At 39.2% G+C, this 18,995-nt stretch overlaps 1 protein-coding gene across 23 annotated transcripts in view; it reads right to left on the bottom strand.

The window, feature by feature from the left end:
• Nucleotides 1-18,995, bottom strand: part of NFKBIZ (NFKB inhibitor zeta) — a 154,275-nt gene that overhangs the window by 99,525 nt on the left and 35,755 nt on the right. For 16 of the 23 annotated variants that reach the window (XR_014244706.1, XR_014244707.1, XR_014244708.1 and 13 more), the window contains exon 12: nt 17,031-17,201. The exons of 5 other annotated variants lie outside the window; for them this stretch is intronic. Coding sequence is in view for 1 of the 18 variants with exons in the window: in XM_082392087.1 (XP_082248213.1) it covers nt 17,199-17,201 (3 nt within the window). In the remaining 17 variants the exon portion in view is untranslated. Of the gene's footprint in view, nt 1-8,301; nt 17,202-18,995 lie in introns of those variants that run through there. 2 more of the 23 variants (XR_014244722.1, XM_082392087.1) reach the window with 2 other exon arrangements.

The following is an 18,995-nucleotide window of genomic DNA, read 5'->3' as shown; positions in this document are numbered from 1 at the left end:
CAGAATGAAAGTGAGGGGATGGAAAAAGATATTCCATGCAAATGCAAATCAAAAGAAAGCTGAAGTAGCAATTCTCATATCAGACAAAATAGACTTTAAAATTAAGACTATTACAAGAGACAAAGAAGGACACTACATAATGATCAAGTGATCAATCCAAGAAGAAGATATAACAATTGTAAATATTTATGCACCCAACATAGGAGCACCTCAATACATAAGGCAAATACTAACAGCCATAAAAGGGGAAATTGACAATAACACAATCATAGTAGGGGACTTTAACACCTCACTTTCACCAATGGACAGATCATCCAAAATGAAAATAAATAAGGAGACACAAGCTTAAATGATACATTAAACAAGATGGACTTAATTGATATTTATAGGACATTCCATCCAAAAACAACAGAATACACTTTCCTCTCAAGTGCTCATGGAACATTCTCCAGGATAGATCATATCTTGGGTCACAAATCAAGCCTTGGTAAATTTAAGAAAATTGAAATTGTATCAAGTATCTTTTCCGAACACAACGCTATAAGACTAGATATCAATTACAGGAAAAAATCTGTAAAACATACAAACACATGGAGGCTAAACAGTACACTACTAAATAAGCAAGAGATCACTGAAGAAATCAAAGTGGAAATAAAAAAATACTTAGAAACAAATGACAACAAAAACACGACGACCCAAAACCTATGGGATGCAGAAAAAGCAGTTCTAAGAGGGAAGTATACAGCCATACAATCCTACCTCAAGAAACAGGAAACATCTCAAATAAACAACATAAAATTCCACCTAAATCAATCTGAGAAAGAAGAACAAAAAAAAACCCAAAGTTAGCAGAAGGAAAGAAATCATAAAGATCAGATCAGAAATAAATGAAAATAAAATGAAGCAAACGATAGCAAAGATCAATAAAACTAAAAGCTGGTTCTTTGAGAAGATAAACAAAGTTGATAAACCATTAGCCAGACTCATCAAGAAAAAAAGGGAGAAGACTCAAATCAATAGAATTAGAAATGAAAAAGGAGAAGTAACAACTGACACTGCAGAAATACAAAGGATCATGAGAGATTACTACAAGCAACTGTATGCCAATAAAATGGACAACCTGGAAGAAATGGACAAATTCTTAGAAAAGTACAACCTTCCGAGACTGAACCAGGAAGAAATAGAAAATATAAACAGACCAATCACAAGCACTGAAATTGAAACTGTGATTAAAAATCTTCCAACAAACAAAAGCCCATGATCAGATGGCTTCACCAGTGAATTCTAACAAACATTTAAACAAGAGCTCACACCTATCCTTCTCAAACTCTTCCAAAATATATCAGAGGGAGGAGCACTCCCAAACTCATTCTACAAGGCCACCATCACCCTGATACCAAAACCAGACAAAGATGTCACAAAGAAAGGAAACTACAGACCAATATCACTGATGAACACAGATGCAGAAATCCTCAACAAAATACTAGCAAACAGAATCCAACAGCACATTAAAAGGATCATACACCATGATCAAGTGGGGTTTATCCCAGGAATGCAAGGATTCTTCAATATACGCAAATCAATCAATGTGATACACCATATTAACAAATTGAAGGAGAAAAACCATATGATCATCTCAATAGATGCAGAGAAAGCTTTCGACAAAATTCAACACCCATTTATGATAAAAGCCCTGCAGAAAGTAGGCATAGAGGGAACTTTCCTCAACATAATAAAGGCCATATATGACAAACCCACAGCCAACATTGCCCTCAATGGTGAAAAACTGAAACCATTTCTACTAAGATCAGGAACAAGACAAGGTTCCCCACTCTCACCATTATTATTCAACATAGTTTTGGAAGTTTTAGCCACAACAATCAGAGAAGAAAAAGAAATAACAGGAATCCAAATCAGAAAAGAAGTAAAACTGTCACTGTTTGCAGATGACATAATAGTATACATAGAGAATCCTAAAGATGCTACCAGAAAACTACTAGAGCTAATCAATGAATTCGATAAAGTAGTGGGATACAAAGTTAATACACAGAAATCTCCTGCATTCCTATACACTAATGATGAAAAATCTGAAACAGAAATTAAGGAAACACTCCCATTTACCATTGCAGCAAAAAGAATAAAAATACCTAAGAATAAACCTACTGAAGGAGGCAAAAGACCTGTATACAGAAAACTGTAAGACACTGAGGAAAGAAATTAAAGGTGATACAAACAGATGGAGAGATATATCATATTCTTGGATTGGAAGAATCAACATTGTGAAAATGACTATACTACCCAAGCAATCCACAGATTCAATGCAATCCCTATCAAACTACCAATGGCATTTTTCACAGATCTAGAACAAAAAATTTTCAGTTTGTATGGAGACACAAAAGACCCCAAATAGCCAAAGCAATCTTGACAAAGAAAAACGGAGCTGGAGGAATCAGGCTCCCGGACTTCAAACTCTACTACAAAGCTACAGTAATCAAGGCAGTATGGTCCTGGCACAAAAACAGAAATATAGATCAATGGAACAGAATAGAAACCCCAGAGGTAAACCCACGTATATATGGTCACCTTATTTTTGATAAAGGAGGCAAGAATGTACAATGGAGAGAAGACAGCCTCTTCAATAAGTGGTGCTGGGAAAACTGGACAGCTACATGTAAAAGTATGAAATTAGAACACTCCTTAACACCATACACAAAAATAAACTCAAAATGGATTAAGGACCTAAATGTAAGGCCAGACACTATAAAACTCTTAGAGGAAAGCATAGGCAGAACACTCTGTGACATAAATCACAGCAAGATCCTTTTTGACCCACATCCTAGAGAAATGGAAATAAAAGCAAAAATAAACAAATGGGACCTAATGAAACTTAAAAGCTTTTGCACAGCAAAGGAAACCATAAACAAGACGAAAAGACAACCCTCAGAATGGGAGAAGATATTTGCAAATGAAACAACTGACAAAGGATTAATCTCCAAACTTTACAAGCAGTTCATGCAGCTCAATATCAAAAAAACAAACAACCCAATCCAAAAATGGGCAGAAGACCTAAATAGACAGTTCTCCAAAGAAGATATACAGATTGCCAACAAACACATGAAAGGATGCTCAACATCACTAATCATTAGAGAAATGCAAATCAAAACTACAATGAGGTATCACCTCACACCAGTCAGAATGGCCGTCATCAAAAAATCTACAAACAGTAAATGCTGGAGAGGATGTGGAGTAAAGGGAACCCTCCTGCACTTTTGGTGGGAATGTAAATTGATACAGCCACTATGGAGAACAGTATGAAGGTTCCTTAAAAAACTAAAAATAGAACTACCATACGGCCCAGCAATCCCACTACTGGGCATATACCCTGAGAAAACCATAATTCAGAAAGAGTCATGTACCACAATGTTCATTGCAGCTCTATTTACAATAGTCAGGACATGGAAGCAACCTAAGTGTCCATCGACAGATGAATGGATAAAGAAGATATGGCAGATATATACAATGGAATATTACTCAGACATAAAAAGAAATGAAATTGAGTTATTTGTAGTGAGGAGGATGGACCTAGAGACTGTCATACAGAGTGAAGTAAGTCAGAAAGAGAAAACCAAATACCATATGCTAACACATATATATGGAACCTAAAAAAAATAAAAGTGGTTCTGAAGAACTTAGGGGCAGGACAGGAATAAAGGTACAGACGTAGAGAATGGACCTGAGGACACGGGGAGGGGGAATGGTAAGCTGGGACGAAATGAGAGATTGGCATGGACATATATTCATTCCCAAATGTAAAATAGATAGCTAGTGAGAAGCAGCTGCATAGCACAGGGAGATCAGCTCGGTGCTTTGTGACCACCTAGAGGGATGGGATAGGGAGGGTGGGAGGGAGGCTCAAGAGGGAAGGGATATGGGGATATATGTATACATATAGCTGATTCACTTTGTTATACAGCAGAAACTAACACAACATTGTAAAGCAATTATACTCCAATAAAGATGTTAAAAATATACATACAGTATGTAGTCAATATCTTAAATTTGTTTTCTGACTTCCTAGACTTCTGATTAATTCCCAGCTTATTCATTAGCTGTTTTCATGATGCTCATTCACTTGTTTTAGAGCCACTAATTAACTGTAGCTTGTCCGCTGGAAGCTTCAAAGACCCACCTATTTTCCTAAATTGGCTCTCTATGTGGAATCTTATAATTTTCTCATTTTAATATAAAAATTAAGCAGATATGTTCACAGAAAAATTGGAGCTGCTATTTCCTATCATAATCATCCTTATTCTATAAGTCACCTGGTTTTTTATCTTACTGGGTTGGCCAAAAATTCGTTCAGTTAGTGAATATGTTATTCAATAAAGTTCCTTGTGAACATGAAAAATGTCTTTTTTTTTTACTTAAAACCAAATGAACTTTTTGGCCGACCCTGTATTTTGTCTAAATTTTTCTCATTTGTGTTACTCTTAAAGTTGTAAGTTCTTTTTGGGCAGGGGCCAAGTCTTTACATTTGAAAACAACAGAACTTCGGAATGAAAGACCGAAAGAAAAAAAAAAAACTATTCGCAATGGTTGCTTCTGGGTTAATGGGATTGCGAGTAATTTTTATCCTTCCTACAGTTTCCAGATTTTCCACAAAGTGCTTACAATTAGGGAAAGTTATGATTTTAAGGCATTTTTAACTTTCCTTGTCTAGGATAGTATATGTTGACTTCTACAAAACATCTCATCCACACTGAAAAATATCTATTAGTGACACCAGTAATAAATATTAGAAATAAAATTCTTGCATTAAATCGGAGGCAAGCGCTGTGTAGTAGAGGCCTAGTGAGAAGGGAGCCACTCCAATAGGGAGAAGGAGAAAAGTTGGAGGCAAGGGCTTCCCTGGTGGCGCAGTGGTTGAGAATCTGCCTGCTAATGCAGGGGACGCAGGTTCGAGCCCTGGTCTGGGAAGATCCCACATGCCACGGAGCAACTAGGCCCGTGAGCCACAACTACTGAGCCTGCGTGTCTGAAGCCTGTGCTCCGCAACAAGAGAGGCCGCGATAGTGAGAGGCCCGCGCACCGCGATGAAGAGTGACCCCCGATTGCCGCAACTGAAGAAAGCCCTCGCACAGAAATGAAGACCCAACACAGCCAAAAATAAATAATAAAATAAATAAAAGGAAAAAAAAAATCTGACTGCTTTTAAAAAAAAAGAAAAAAAAAAGTTGGAGGCAAAACATATTTGTGACCTCACCACTGTTCCCCTGAATCCAAGTGGCCCAGGTTCATAAACCTGCAAGGTGCTTTCCACAGGTTCACAGAATAAAACCTCACTGTGCGCCACATGAGAGGGGTGGGCTATGTAGTAAAAACATGACTTACCACCTACCTCAGCGCATGGAGCCATTCACAGTCCCATAGATACTTTCTCTAGGCACTGTGATGCTTCTGAAATTTTGTCTGTGATACGTCCGAGCACAGACCCTAATACAAACAGTGCTGAAGTTAGTCAGTTCTGGAAAGGTCTTTTTCCTTCCATCTCATTTAAAAATTGGAAACTAGAAAGACTTAGGTTTTCTTAACAGGGATTTATTTTCTGGCACTGCTGATATTTTGAAATAAGTATCAATAGAAACCATTGCTGTCTGCTTCCTTGTGTTCTGGTTATTGTTGTGCCTTCTGATGTCATCACTTGTGAGCTGGTGATATCACAGTGCGTTGTTTGAGTTGTATTCATCACCCAAGTGCTGCCAAGAGGACAGAGTGTTGAGAGAATGACAGAGAAAATGCTGGAAACTCCTCCTAAGCACGAGTCAGAGAGGAAATTGCTACCATCCTCACGGTCCAATGACGGAATACACAGCATGTGCTGGAAGCACCAGAGGAAACCCCAGCTGTCCTTGTCAGAGCAACCTTGAAATGAAGATCAGAAAGGCTGCTCCAAGAGATTGGGCCAGACCACAAAGCAGAAATTCAGGTGACAGATAGAGGGGAAGTGGGGAGCTGGGGCACACTTTGAGACGGGTCCTCTAAGGAATGGCAAAATCTTCTATAATGCCTCTGGGAGGTGGGATGGAGGTACAATTTAACAGAAGCTCTTCCTTAATCTCTTCTGGAAATATGAGTTTTCCTCTGGGCCAGAATCTTAATGAGGTAGCTCAGTGACTCCTTGAAGGACAGCCATTAAAACCCTGATGCCATGATTTGTAGATGGATGGATTGGGTTCAAATCCCACTCTGAGAGCAATTGAGGTAGTTACTTAATTCAGCCTCAGCTTCTCATCTGTGAAATAAAAAATAGTACCTAGCTCATAGAAATGCTGTAAGGATTAAATAAGGAAATGTTTGTAAAGTACTGCATATATAAAGTACACAGTGCCTAGCACACAGTAGGCCTACAAAAAATGATAGCTATTACTAACTGTGTGTGTGTATGAAATTGTGTGTGTATATACATATATATACATATGTATATACATACACATATACATACAATGTAGCCCAAACAAATATGTATATGGCAAAGAAAGATGAGAAGCATTCTGGCTTTGATTTTGAATTTATTGTAAGTGACTAATAACACATCAAATGTTTTATGTAGCAGATCCCCAGTAATGAGCCCAAATAATAGTATACTGTGATAAAGTTATCCTGTCCTCTTGGTTAATGGCTTTCCAAACTCACTGAGAATCAGTTTAGATAAAATACTGTTCAAGTCTCTACATGTTAAAGAAAACTTTCAGAGAACAGAGTTTACTAGCAAGGAAGAAGATTTTATTCAATATCGCAATAGGGGTCAGGTCTTTTGCACTAGGGCAGAGCGACTGAACTCAACTTCCTTAGAAACAAAAAGCAGAAGAGTTTTTAAGTGCTAAAGGGAGCTACTGGAAAAGTACTGAAGGATGTTAGTGGGGAGATTGGTCAATGTGATTAAGCCATTTGTGTTTGCTAATTGACACAGGCTGATCAAATTAGGTGGCCCCTAGCCTCCCACAGAGACCAGGAGATCTGGGTGCCATCTTTCTTGATGATCATATTTCACAGGATGGCTCCCAGGTCCTTGACAAAGATGGTCTTCAATTGTAAAACAGGCAAGAGGCTAGGAAAAGATTTACATCTCAAATGGGCAAAGAATTTACAATTGCAAGTTTTCTAAAGTAAATGCTCTAAGAAAAGAGAGGTCAGTGACCTTATAGTCAGGAAGAAGACTGTCTAAAGTTTAGTCAACCTGAGGGGAATGTTAAGGACATTTTGTTCATGTTCCCAGTTTAGCAAGATAGGTCCTAATGCATCAGTGGAAGAGAAGCCACCAAAGGCATCTTTTCCCTGGTGCCACCAGGTCCCACCTGTCCAAAACTAGTTCTTAAACCCCATGTATAATAACCTATCTCCTTTCTTATTTGTTTGGACATTTCCACCATTTGAGTCATTCTCCTGTGACACACAACAAAGGTGTGTGCCCCCTAATTTGGGGGCAGCAATGCAGGACCTGCCTGCATATCTATTACCCCTACTATCAGGGTGAGGCACTCAGCAAAATTTTGAGGTAGACAAAGGCTCACCAACTTTTCTTCCCTTCCCTGGCTCCCCTTGCTATTTCAGACACCCTGTGCCCTCAGAATCTCTCCTGTACTTTTCTTTCTTCCCAAAAAACTTGCTCCTGAATCTTATACTAATTTAAAAAACTGGCTAAAAGCTTAGAGGAAGCCAGAATGTGTGTATGCTAACTAAATCTTAAGCTAAGTGGAATTCTTAGTTCTGACCAACAGTGGGTCAGAATTTTAGGGGACCTTCCCCTGGATGCTGAAACTGCCCTGTTCCAGCAAATGGCTGCCACACTGGAACACAGTACAGGAAGGTACCAAGAGGGACCCAGCCTCCCAAGGACAAGACTTGCATTGCTCTTGAGTGCCAGGCTACTAAATTAGGTGCCTGGAGATGCAGGAGGATGGAGATTCTGGAGATCCTTGTGGAAGGATATGAAAAGAATATGTCTAACCAAGTCAGGTGATGAACCCCTCAGATGAGTTCTAGAACTGAAAAAATATGGGACTCAAAAAAGGATACTGCTACCTAGACCCAGACTATCCATTCAAATCCCGGCCTTGCCGCTTACTAGCTGTGTAACCTTGGGCAAGTTACTAAACCCTTCTGGACCTCGGTTTATTCATTTGTAAATGGGGACCATGTCATCATCTATCACACAGGTGAGAATTAAATGGTATTATTACATATAAAGCACTCAGAACTGTGTTATACTAAGTACTCTGTTATTATCATTAGCTGTGTGAGCTTGCACAAGCAACTTAACCTCTCTGTGCTTTAGTTTCCTTATCTATAAAATGGAAATAATAAAAATAAAAGCTACCTTAAAAAAAAAAAAAAAAAAAAAGGACCCTGCTGTTCAACTTTATCCCTCAACCAACATTTCAAGATGTTGTTGTCAACATTTTCTCTGGTTGAAGCTATTTGATGAGAGGGAATTTACCATTCTCCAAATACCACCTCAGTTACTTCTATACATACCCCCCTCAACAATGCCAGTTTTAAGGTATGCCCCAGGGCACACACGGTTAAATGAGCTAATATATGGCAGGAAAAGAGTATCCTGTAGATAATAATATCTATATACATATTACCTTATTATTTTTTTTTATTATTATGCCACAGCCCTGATTGTGACAGATCTTTGGCAAAGCCAGAGTAGAAAAGGGCCCAAGTTATAGCTGCTAAGTCAGCACCATAAAACAGAGGAATTCAGTAAATTTCCATAAAGGAAGATGTAATCATCCTGTTCTTTGTAAAGACTTAAGAGAGCAGATGGATAGTATTTTTCTAGAGACAGACTTCCCCAAAGATGCTGCTTTTGCTACCTTGTATCCGTTAACCCCAGAAGGCAATTGAACCTATTCTTATTTGGGGTTACCTCTACCCATTATCGTAGATACATGTAGGATCTGGATGTGGAGGGTTCCCAACTCTAGTGATATCTCCTAAGACATTTCTTGTGAGAAATTCATCCGTAAATCAAATATAAAGAAGATTTCTGTGATATTGAGGGATGGTCTCTCTCGGCTCCTGTTAGCATCCGTGAAAGTGACCAGCTAGATTTATTACATAACACTGAGAACCAGGAATAGCAGTTCTGCTTCCTGGGGAAAGTCAACTTCCAAAAATTGCAATAGAACTGTTGGTAAAGGTTAATTCAGTAATAAACTGACCCAGCAGAGTGGGATTTTTTTTTTTTTTCTTAAATGGGAAGGTCACAGTAAAGATATTTGTGTTTATGCCTCTTTCACTTCCTCTCACAGGAGAGAAGCAGATGTTCAGTGCAGGGTTGGGGAGGGAACGGGGGAGGTGAAGGAAACAAAATAAAATCTTGGTTCAATTTATTCTTTAAAACATCAGCCAGATGCTCGTTCTCTCATGGAAGTACTTAAAACTCCAACACAGAAGTCTCTTTATCTTCATACAGACATTAATTCTTTATGCCCTACCTACTTCACCTTTTCTTGAAAGGCATAAATGTAATAAAAGCAGAGTCAACAATTACACAAGCCATCTTTTCAACAAATTGTGCTGGGATCATTAGATATCCACGAGGAAAAGGATGAATTTAGACCCTTACTTCACACCATACAACAAAAATTAGCTCAAAATGAATAATATACCTAACATCTCTTACTATATGTAAGAACTAAAACTATACAACTTTTAGAAGAAAACATAGGAGAACATCTCTGTGACCTTGGGCTAGGCAAAGATTTCTTAGATATGATATCAAAAGCATGATATACAAAGAAAAAATTGATGAATTGGACTTCACCAAAATTTTAAAATTTGGCACTTCAAAAAGACACTATTAGGAAAATAGAAAGGCAAACCACAAACTGGGAGATAATATTTGCAAGTCATCTATCTGATAAAATACTTACATCTAGAATATATAAAGAGCTTCTACAATTTAATGATAAGACAAATAACCAAGACAAGACAATTAAATATACAAATAAGACCAACCAACAAATAAGACCAACCAACAAATAAGACAAGACAATTAAAATACAGGCAAAAGATTTAAATAAACATTTCATTAAAGAAGATATATGAATGACCAATAAGTACATGAAAAGATACTTAACATCATCTGTCAGTAGGGAAATCCAAATTAAAGTTGCAGTGAGACACCACTTCACATCTACTAAAATTACTATAGCCCAAAAGGCATACAATATCAAGTGTTGGTGAGGACATGGCAAAACTAGAACCCTTATACATTGTTGGTGGAATTGTTAAATGGTACCATTACTTTGGAAAACAGTTGGGTAGTTTCTTAAAAAGTTAAATATAGATTAACCATATGACTCAGCAATTCTACTCCTAGGTATCTACCAAAGAGAAATAAAAATATACATCTATACAAAGACTAGTAAGTGAATGTTCATAGCAGCATTATTCATAATGACCAAAACCTGGAAACAACATATGCCCATCAACTAATAGATAAACAAAATGTGGTACATGCATACAATGGAATATTATTCAGCAATAAAAAGGAATAAAGTACTGATATATGCTACAGTGTGGATGAACCTGGAAAACATCATGCTCAATGAAAGGAGCCAGTCACAAAGGCCACATATTGTATGATTCCATTTACATGAAATATCCAGAGTAGGCAAATCTATAGAGGCAGAAAATAGGTTAGTGGTTGCCTGGGGCTGGGGGAAGGGATCTTTGGGGATGATGAAAATATTCTAAAATTAGGTTGTGATGATAGTTGCACAACTCTATAAATTTGCTAAAAATCATTGAACTGTACAGTTTAAATGGCTTGTTATTATGATAAATTATACCTCAGTGAACCTGTTTAAAAAGAATACACAACACATAAGAAAGGCCATGTGAGAGGACTCCCCCTGGTCGTCCAGTGATAAAGAATCCGCCTTCCAATGCAGGGGACGCAGGTTCGATCCCTGGTCAGGGAACTAAGATCCCACATGCCACAGGCAGCCCGCACACCACAACTAATGAGCCTGCGTGCCACAACTAGAGAGAAGCCCACGCACAACAACAAAGAGCCCTCACGCCACAATGAAAGATCCCACATGCCTCAGCAAAGATCCTGCATGCCACAACTAAGACCTGACACAGCCAAAAATAAATAAAAGAAAGAAAGAAATAATAAATAAATCTTTTTCAGAAAAAAAGAAAGGCCATGTGAGGAAACAGGGAGAAGCCGGCCATCTACAAGCCAAGGAGAGAGACCTCCGAAGAAATCAACTCTGCCAGCACCTTTAAAAAAAAAAAAAAAGAATACACAAAACAAATAAAAAGCAAGGTCAGCAAATACTGATATCAAAAAATATTCGATTAAAAAAAATAATTGAGTTTAAAACTCACCTTCCTGACAGCCAAGGCAGAAGCAAAGAAATTCACAGGGTTACATAACTTTATTTTTGTTTTAAAAAAACAGAAAACAAAACTGCTTTTGGAACAGTCTTTTTTCTTTTTCTGGCTCTGAAAATAATTTACTATGAATAGCTTTATATACATAATAACAGCACAGTGCTTATTGTGGTTTTTACCCCCCAAAAAGAAAGGAAAAGAAAGGAAAAAAGAATCCAAGATGCTCCGTACATGCTATTTCTTATAGAGGGGCTCAATAAAAGTTGAAGGAATGTTGTTAGGTTTTAGTTTGGGCCCAGATTTTCTGTGTAGCACCAGAATAATATATGCAGAACCAAGTTTGAGGTACTGCAACTCTATCCCAGAAAGTCACCCAGAGAAACTAAAGAAATGAATGTTTAGTATCTCTCTTTGGCTATTCTTCTCGGATACCATTTTTCTCATCAGGGCTTTCACAAGGTACCTATAGAAGACAATTCCAAAACTGAGTTTACTGATGACTTCATAATTTCCCTACCTATTCTCTGTGGCTGACTGAAAGGAGATTCTCATGCTTAGACCCCAGACATGTAGACAGACAGGAAACCAGAGAGTCTGCTTTATGTTCTTGCCCTTTGGTAAGGCCTTAATGCAGAGTGGGCTAAGAACATCTATAGGTACACAAGACTTTTCTCAAAAAAGCACGTTTGGATCTGCCCTCAAGACACTAAAAAGTAGAGCAAAGCCCTAAATTTCTGTACCTACAGCACTTAAGAGATATCTTTGGCCTGAAAGACTTTTAAGAGAGAAGCTAGCAACCAACTGTACCTCCCATTTATGAACCTCAATGGGGCCCCTGTGGAGCCATTAACTTGGAGCAGAATTAAATCTCCTAGGTTCCAATGGGTGGTGTTGGTCCCAAAACACACACCACCCCCCCAATACCCCTGGAACATAGCTACACTTAGCTCTTCAACAGAGCTGTGTAGCTCTACCTCACAGGAATGCGTTCTAAAGATGGCATACTTGACACTGAGCTGTTCCTCCTGATGAAATCAACCATTCAGCTTGGAACCATGTCATCAGCACAGAGAAACACTGATATGCTTTGCTATGTCAAGAGATGTAGCATCTGGTTTATGTAAAAAATCTGACCCAAATTATCATAAGTTAAAATTAAAAACTGGGAAAACCACATTAAATGCTACCTAAACATGGAATTTACCTCAAGGAGCCCATTGTGTTTCACAACAGGGACTGTGACAGAGTCACTGGAGAAAAATTTAAAACCTTGGACTTAAATAAACCCTACAGTGTAGCTCTGGATACACACTGCAAAAATCTTTAAATGTTCTTGATCTCAACAACAATGAAAAACAGACAACCCAATTAAATAAAGGGCACAGGACTTGACTAGACATTTCTCTAAAGAAGACATACAAGTGGCCCATAAGCACATGAAAAAAATGTTCAACATCACTAATCATCAGGGAAATGCAAATCAAAACCACAATGAGCTACCACCTCACACCCATTAGGTAGGCTACTATCAAAAATAAATAACTAAATAAAAATAACAAGTGTTTGTATGGATGTGGAAAAATTGAAACCTTTGTGCACTATTGGTGGGAATGTAAAATGGTGCAGTTTCTATGGAAGACAGTATGACAGGTCCTCAAAAAACTAAAAATAGAGTTACCATATGATCCAGCATTTCCATTTATGGGTATGTACCCAAAAGAATTGAAAGTAGGGACTCAAACAGATACTTGTACACACATGTATATAACAGCATTATTCACAGTTTAGCCAAAAGGTGGAAGCAGCCAAGTGTCCATCAATGGATGATTGGATAGACAAAATATTGTGTATACATACGATGAAATATTACTCAGTCTTAAAAAGGAAGGGAATTCTGATGAATGCTACAACATGGATGAACCCTGAGGACTTTACGCTAAGTGAAATAAGCCAGTCACAAAAGGCAAATATTGTGCAATTCCACTAATATGAGGTACCTAGAGCAGTCATATTTGTAGAGACAGAAAGTAGAATGGTGGTTGCCTGGAGCTTGGGGCAAGGGAGAATGTGGAGTTGTTTTTAACGCTTATAGAGTTTCACTTTTGCAGGATGAAAAAGTTCTGGAGATTGGTTGTACAACAATGTGAATACACTTAACACTACTGAACGGTACACTTAAAATGGTTAAGATGGTAAATTTTATGTCAGGCGTATTTTACCACAATTTTTAAATTCTTTTAATGTTCTTAATCAATTTTTCCATTAGGTGAATCATCATATCAGCAAACAATCATAGAACTGAGTCCAAAGGCTGCCTAATTCAAGCAGGATGTTAAACCAACTGAACCAGACCTGTGGTTTCATTAGGAAAACTGTTATCAAGTTGCCCTTTGGAAGCTGTTGCATGTTATATTTTGAGCCCATTTTTCAGGGCCTTCGCCACCTCTTTCCCCAGGCTTAAGCTTTGAGAAGTGAAGACAGAAACTAAGATGAAGATGAAATGTCACTGACCCAGAAACCTGGGTCCTCATAATGGCTTTGTTTCTGCTCGCCATGTAATTTGGGCCTCTGTTTTTCAGAAGGCTAGAAACATTCCTAAGAGTGTATAATGCCTTCCAGCACCCTGTATCGAACAGCTAGCCTTATGGAAAGATAAGAACTAGTGATGTTGATAAACTATTAGACTTCTAGCATTCATAACAGAGACAAATGGATACTTAACCAAAGCAGCAGTGGTGCTAATTGAAGACGGATATTCTGATACCGTGGACAGAAAGAAGGAACAGTGAAGAGACAGAAGACAGAATGGTTCTGCAGGAGGCAGGGGGAATGGGCGAGGTGAAGGTAAGGGGTGATGAGACATGGAGAGGGCCACACAGAGAGGACAAAGTGTCTCCCATACTGCCCCCAACTCAGCACCCTCCAGACACAGTGAACACGCACACACACACACACACACACACACACACACACACTAGTCCACGTGTCAGGAGAGGGTGAGGGGAGTGAGAAACGAGATGTGCTCAACTCTGGCTGTCACTCCATCTCACTAGTTTCAGCAGTCTCCGAGGGGAATGACTTACTAGGAAACCTTGCCCCCAACCTCCCCTCCACATCACAGTGAATTAGAGGCCAGCAGGCAAACGTCTCCCATTGCCACCCATGTCTGTGCCTAAACATTTGTCTCCATCCACACCAACAATTCCATCCTCCCCACCATTACAATGGCAGCAGAGCCTCTATTCTCCTTCTGTCCAAGGCTGAACCCTTTGACCCATGCTCTGGATCCCATCCCTTCTGCATTCTCAGGAACCATGTTTCATCCATTATTCCCTCCCCTATATTGTCATTCACTCCCCTCCCTTTAGCATGTACATATACTCAGATCTAAACCATTCTTCACCAAACTTTTTAAAAATTCAAAATGTGGTATATAAAAGGAAATGAAGATAAATATGGACTGAACTGTTAAGAATTATGGTTATGAAACAACAGTCTTAAATGGGGATACAGGGTCTAGGAATTTTTTCTCTTCCAGTTTTATTGAGATATAATTGACATATAACATTATATTAGTTTAAGGTGTATAACATAATGATTTGATATATGTATTAACTGTGAAATGGTCACCACAAGTTTATATAGATATATAGAGATACATAGAGAGATATAATGGAATCTTAATCATAAAAAAGAAGGAAATCCACCATTGCTGCAACATGGATGGACCTTGAGGACATTATGCTAAGTGAAATAAGCCAGAGAAAGACAAAAACTGTATGATCTCACTTATATGTGGAATATTTTTTTAAAAACCAAACTCATAGAAACAGGGAACAGATTGGTGGCTGCCGGAGGTGAAGGGTGGGAGCTGGGGGAAATGAGTGAAGACAGTCAAAAAGGTACAAACTTCTAGCTTTAAGATAAATAAGTTCTAGGGATGTAATGTACAGCATGGTAGCTATGGTTAGCAATACTGTATTGTATATTTGAAAGTTGCTAAGAGAGTAGATCTTAAAAGGACTCTTTGCAAGAAAAAAATTGTAACTATGTGAGTTGATGGATGTTAAGCTTATTGTGGTGATCATTTCTCAGTTAATATATACATCAAAGCATTATATTGTACACCTTAAACTAATATAATATGTCAATTATACCTCAATAAAACTTGAAGAAAAAAAAATTCCTAGACCCCATTATCCCCATTAAAACTGTCACTTCATAACCAGAATTCTTAACAGTTCAGTCCATCTTTATCTTCGTTCCCTTATCTACTCAGCCAACTGAAATCTCAGCGCAAATGATCTCAAAGTCACCAACAATCTTCCTGTTATCCAATATTGAGACATTTCAAATTATCTGATTATGGACGACTCTGCAGCACAGGCTCTGTTGATCAGGCTGAACTCCTTGAAATACTGTCTTCCTTCCTGGACTCTCTTCTCTCCTGGTTTTCCTCCTTCCTCAGACTGAGCCCTCCTCACACTCCAATAGCTATTGTCAGTTCCTCTCACTGAGTGCCCACATCACCTCTTTATCTGTAGTCCCAGGATGTAGCACAATGTTAATATTGAGTAAACCTCTAGAAATACTGGTTGACAGATTGGTTCAAATATTGCAGTGGCTCTCAACCCTGGTTGCTCATTAAATCTATTGGAAACTTCTACATAGATATTAATACGCCAACTGGTCATAGTTCTGATTCAATTGGTCTTGGGTGAGCTCCAGGCAACAGCATTTTCTAAAAGCTTCCCAGGTGAGTTTAGTGCTCACTAGTAAACTTGTTGTCCCATGCTAGGACTATAAGGACAGAAAATTTGCAAAATGCATATATCATTTTAGAACTTAACCATTTAGTTAGATTTGAGGTGGAGCTTTAGAATTCTGAGGGAATAAATTTTAAGTTTACGTTAGAAAGTTGTTTGAAATCAGCTCATCCATGGTCATGCCAGATCTGCAAACCTAGGAGATTCCTCTCACCCTCACTCAGCCAGGAGCCCAAGGGACCAACCAAATCCCAGATTTTGTCAAATGAACAAGTGGCTATGACATGAGAGATTTGTTTTCCTCTCCCTTCTGAGTCTGCCAGGATTCTCGGGCGTGCCTTTGCCCCACCCTCCCCCTAGTTTCCAAGAACCAACAGGTCCAAACCCTTCCAGAAGCTCTGGCCTTCCCTCTCTATTCTGCCTTGAGGGTGCAGAGTCTGCTGCATGCCTGGCTCACTTGAGAAATTCTGCCTGTTACTGTCAATGAGGGAGGTGTCTCCCACAGGGATGGCGTGACCAGAGAGGCATATTCACACAGAGGCAGTTTTATTTGTTTTGTGTGTTTAATTACTTGACTGTAGTTGTGGTTTTTTGGGGTTTAGGGCGAAGAGGTGGGGAAGGAGTTGGTCAAAATGGGGCTAGAAGGGTAGAAAAAAAACAACCATAAAAAGCTGTGAGACCCAACCACAGTAAGAAACAATTCCATCCACCCAGCCCACCTCTTCCTCCCATATTTTGCTGCACACACATCTACCCGCCCACCCACTTATTCTAGAGAGGGAGGAAGAGAGATCACAAAGAGAGGTAAGATTTCAAAATTGAATTGAAAATTGAATTGTGACCAACCTGTTATTTTATGATGATTTCGACAGTCATCTTAATAGCAAGAGAACTAAGTCTGAAAGGTCTGAACCAGTGATTGTGGAAGATTCTGAGAATTTCATGTTGCCAGGTTGTTCAGGAGGTCTGGATGTTCCCTGTCCACCAGATACTTCTCAGCAAAGCTACAGAGTCTCACTAGAAAAAAAGAAAAGAAATCCACCAAAGTTCAACTCATAGAAACTCAGGCCTTGCTCTAAAACTCAAGATAGGATTGTGTATGGTACTCCATACTGGGAATGGCTTAAGAACCAAGAATTTATGCTACTGTTGGTAAAGATCAGATTTTTCATATTTTACATATTGAAAGAGTGGACTAAAGGAAAGGAAAAGAGGGACAGAGGGGGCACATAACTGTTTGCAAAGGGCAGCGAATTCAATCAAGGAGTGATTATTGCAAAACACATGGCTTTAGTCTCAGCGTTTGCCGGAGGCAAAAGTTGCTGTGCTTATAATTTTTGTCCCCCTTCTCTACCATGAGAAAAGGGTAAAAATTATACTGCATAGGAAAGTGGAACTACAAGGAGTGGGTGACCATTATGGGAAGCAGTTTTCAGTTCTGACTGTCAGAAGGACTGCCTGAGAAAGTAATGAGGTCCCCATGCTCTACATCTTCACAGGCAGGGTAACTGCCATTGAGTTTTAGGGGGCATCAAGTTAGAGCCATTGGATCTTTAAGATGCCTTTTGGAACAGAGAGTCAATGATGGCAGCAATATAGATTACTGAAATTGCTTTCCACCCCCCAGTCATCAACAAATCTACTACATCTAAATGTTGTCCTCATTCCGATTTAACCTTTTAAAACAAGTTCACTGGCAAATTTTAAGGATCTATTAAGTACTCAGCATGGTGATGGGTTTTCTGAAGAAGAGAGAAAATTTATTATGCTGAAGAACTAGATTAGAGGGACTTCCCTGGTGGCACAGTGGTTAAGAATCCACCTGCCAATGCAGGGGACACGGGTTCGATCCCTGGCCTGGGAAGATCCCACATGCCGCGGAGCAACTAAGCCCGTGTGCCACAACTACTGAACCCGCATGCCACAACTGCTGAAGCCCACGCACCTAGAGCCTGTGCTCCGCAACAAGAGAAGCCACCGCAATGAGAAGCCCACGCACTGCAACGAAGACCCAACGCAGCCAAAAATAAATAAATAAATTTTTTAAAAAAAGAACTAGATTAGAGAGTTAGCAAAAGAATGGAGTCATCTAAGTAGGGGTAAAAATAGGAAAAATAAATAGGAAAGAAAAAGAAAAATCAGAAAATTCTAGAACCCCCTAAATCTTCCTTTCTCCTTAATAATGATCATGAGGTCTCCTTCTTTGTAAAGAACCATACTGCCCCAGCATTCTGCCTGGGTACTCCCTTGTTTGACTCATTTTCACCCAAGGGTAGGGAGGGCAAATTAGAGAGAGGTGTTTGTTGGGTTTCAGCCACACTTTTCAAATTACCCAGCTCACATTCTGTGTAGGTTTTACAGCCAGCTGCCTCTCCTTGGTGATTCACGGAGCCTCTGAAACCTCCTCTTCTCTACTCTGCCTCCCACCTGGGGCAAGAACCAATGATTCTCAGGCTAGAGCTGAGAGGTCGGTATGAAGGAGGCTTATGTGTGATGAAAGATGACAGGGCAATAAAGACCTGACACCTGGTTTACACTGGGTCCCTAAGTTACATTCTCCTGGCCCTTGACAGTGGCAAAAGGCAAACACCCTTATCAGATCCCATGTGCTCTTGCTGGGCAAACAGGAACTTTAAATCTTACCCTCCCTGGGCTTGCTGTGTGCCACAGTCCATCCTCCACACAGCCTTCAGGTCTCTCTAAATTACCACCTGATCCCGGTTCTTCCTTGACTAAGTTATCTCTGGGAGTCCCTCGCTCCTACACCAACTCCTTTAACAGAATCCAAGGCCCTCCAAGACCCAGCCCTTG

The sequence above is a fragment of the Balaenoptera borealis genome (assembly GCF_965194805.1).
Source record: "Balaenoptera borealis genome assembly, chromosome: 5".
Lineage (NCBI taxonomy): Eukaryota > Metazoa > Chordata > Mammalia > Artiodactyla > Balaenopteridae > Balaenoptera > Balaenoptera borealis.
The sequence above is the reverse complement of the archived record's forward strand: the minus strand, read 5'-3'. Positions and strand labels throughout refer to the sequence as shown.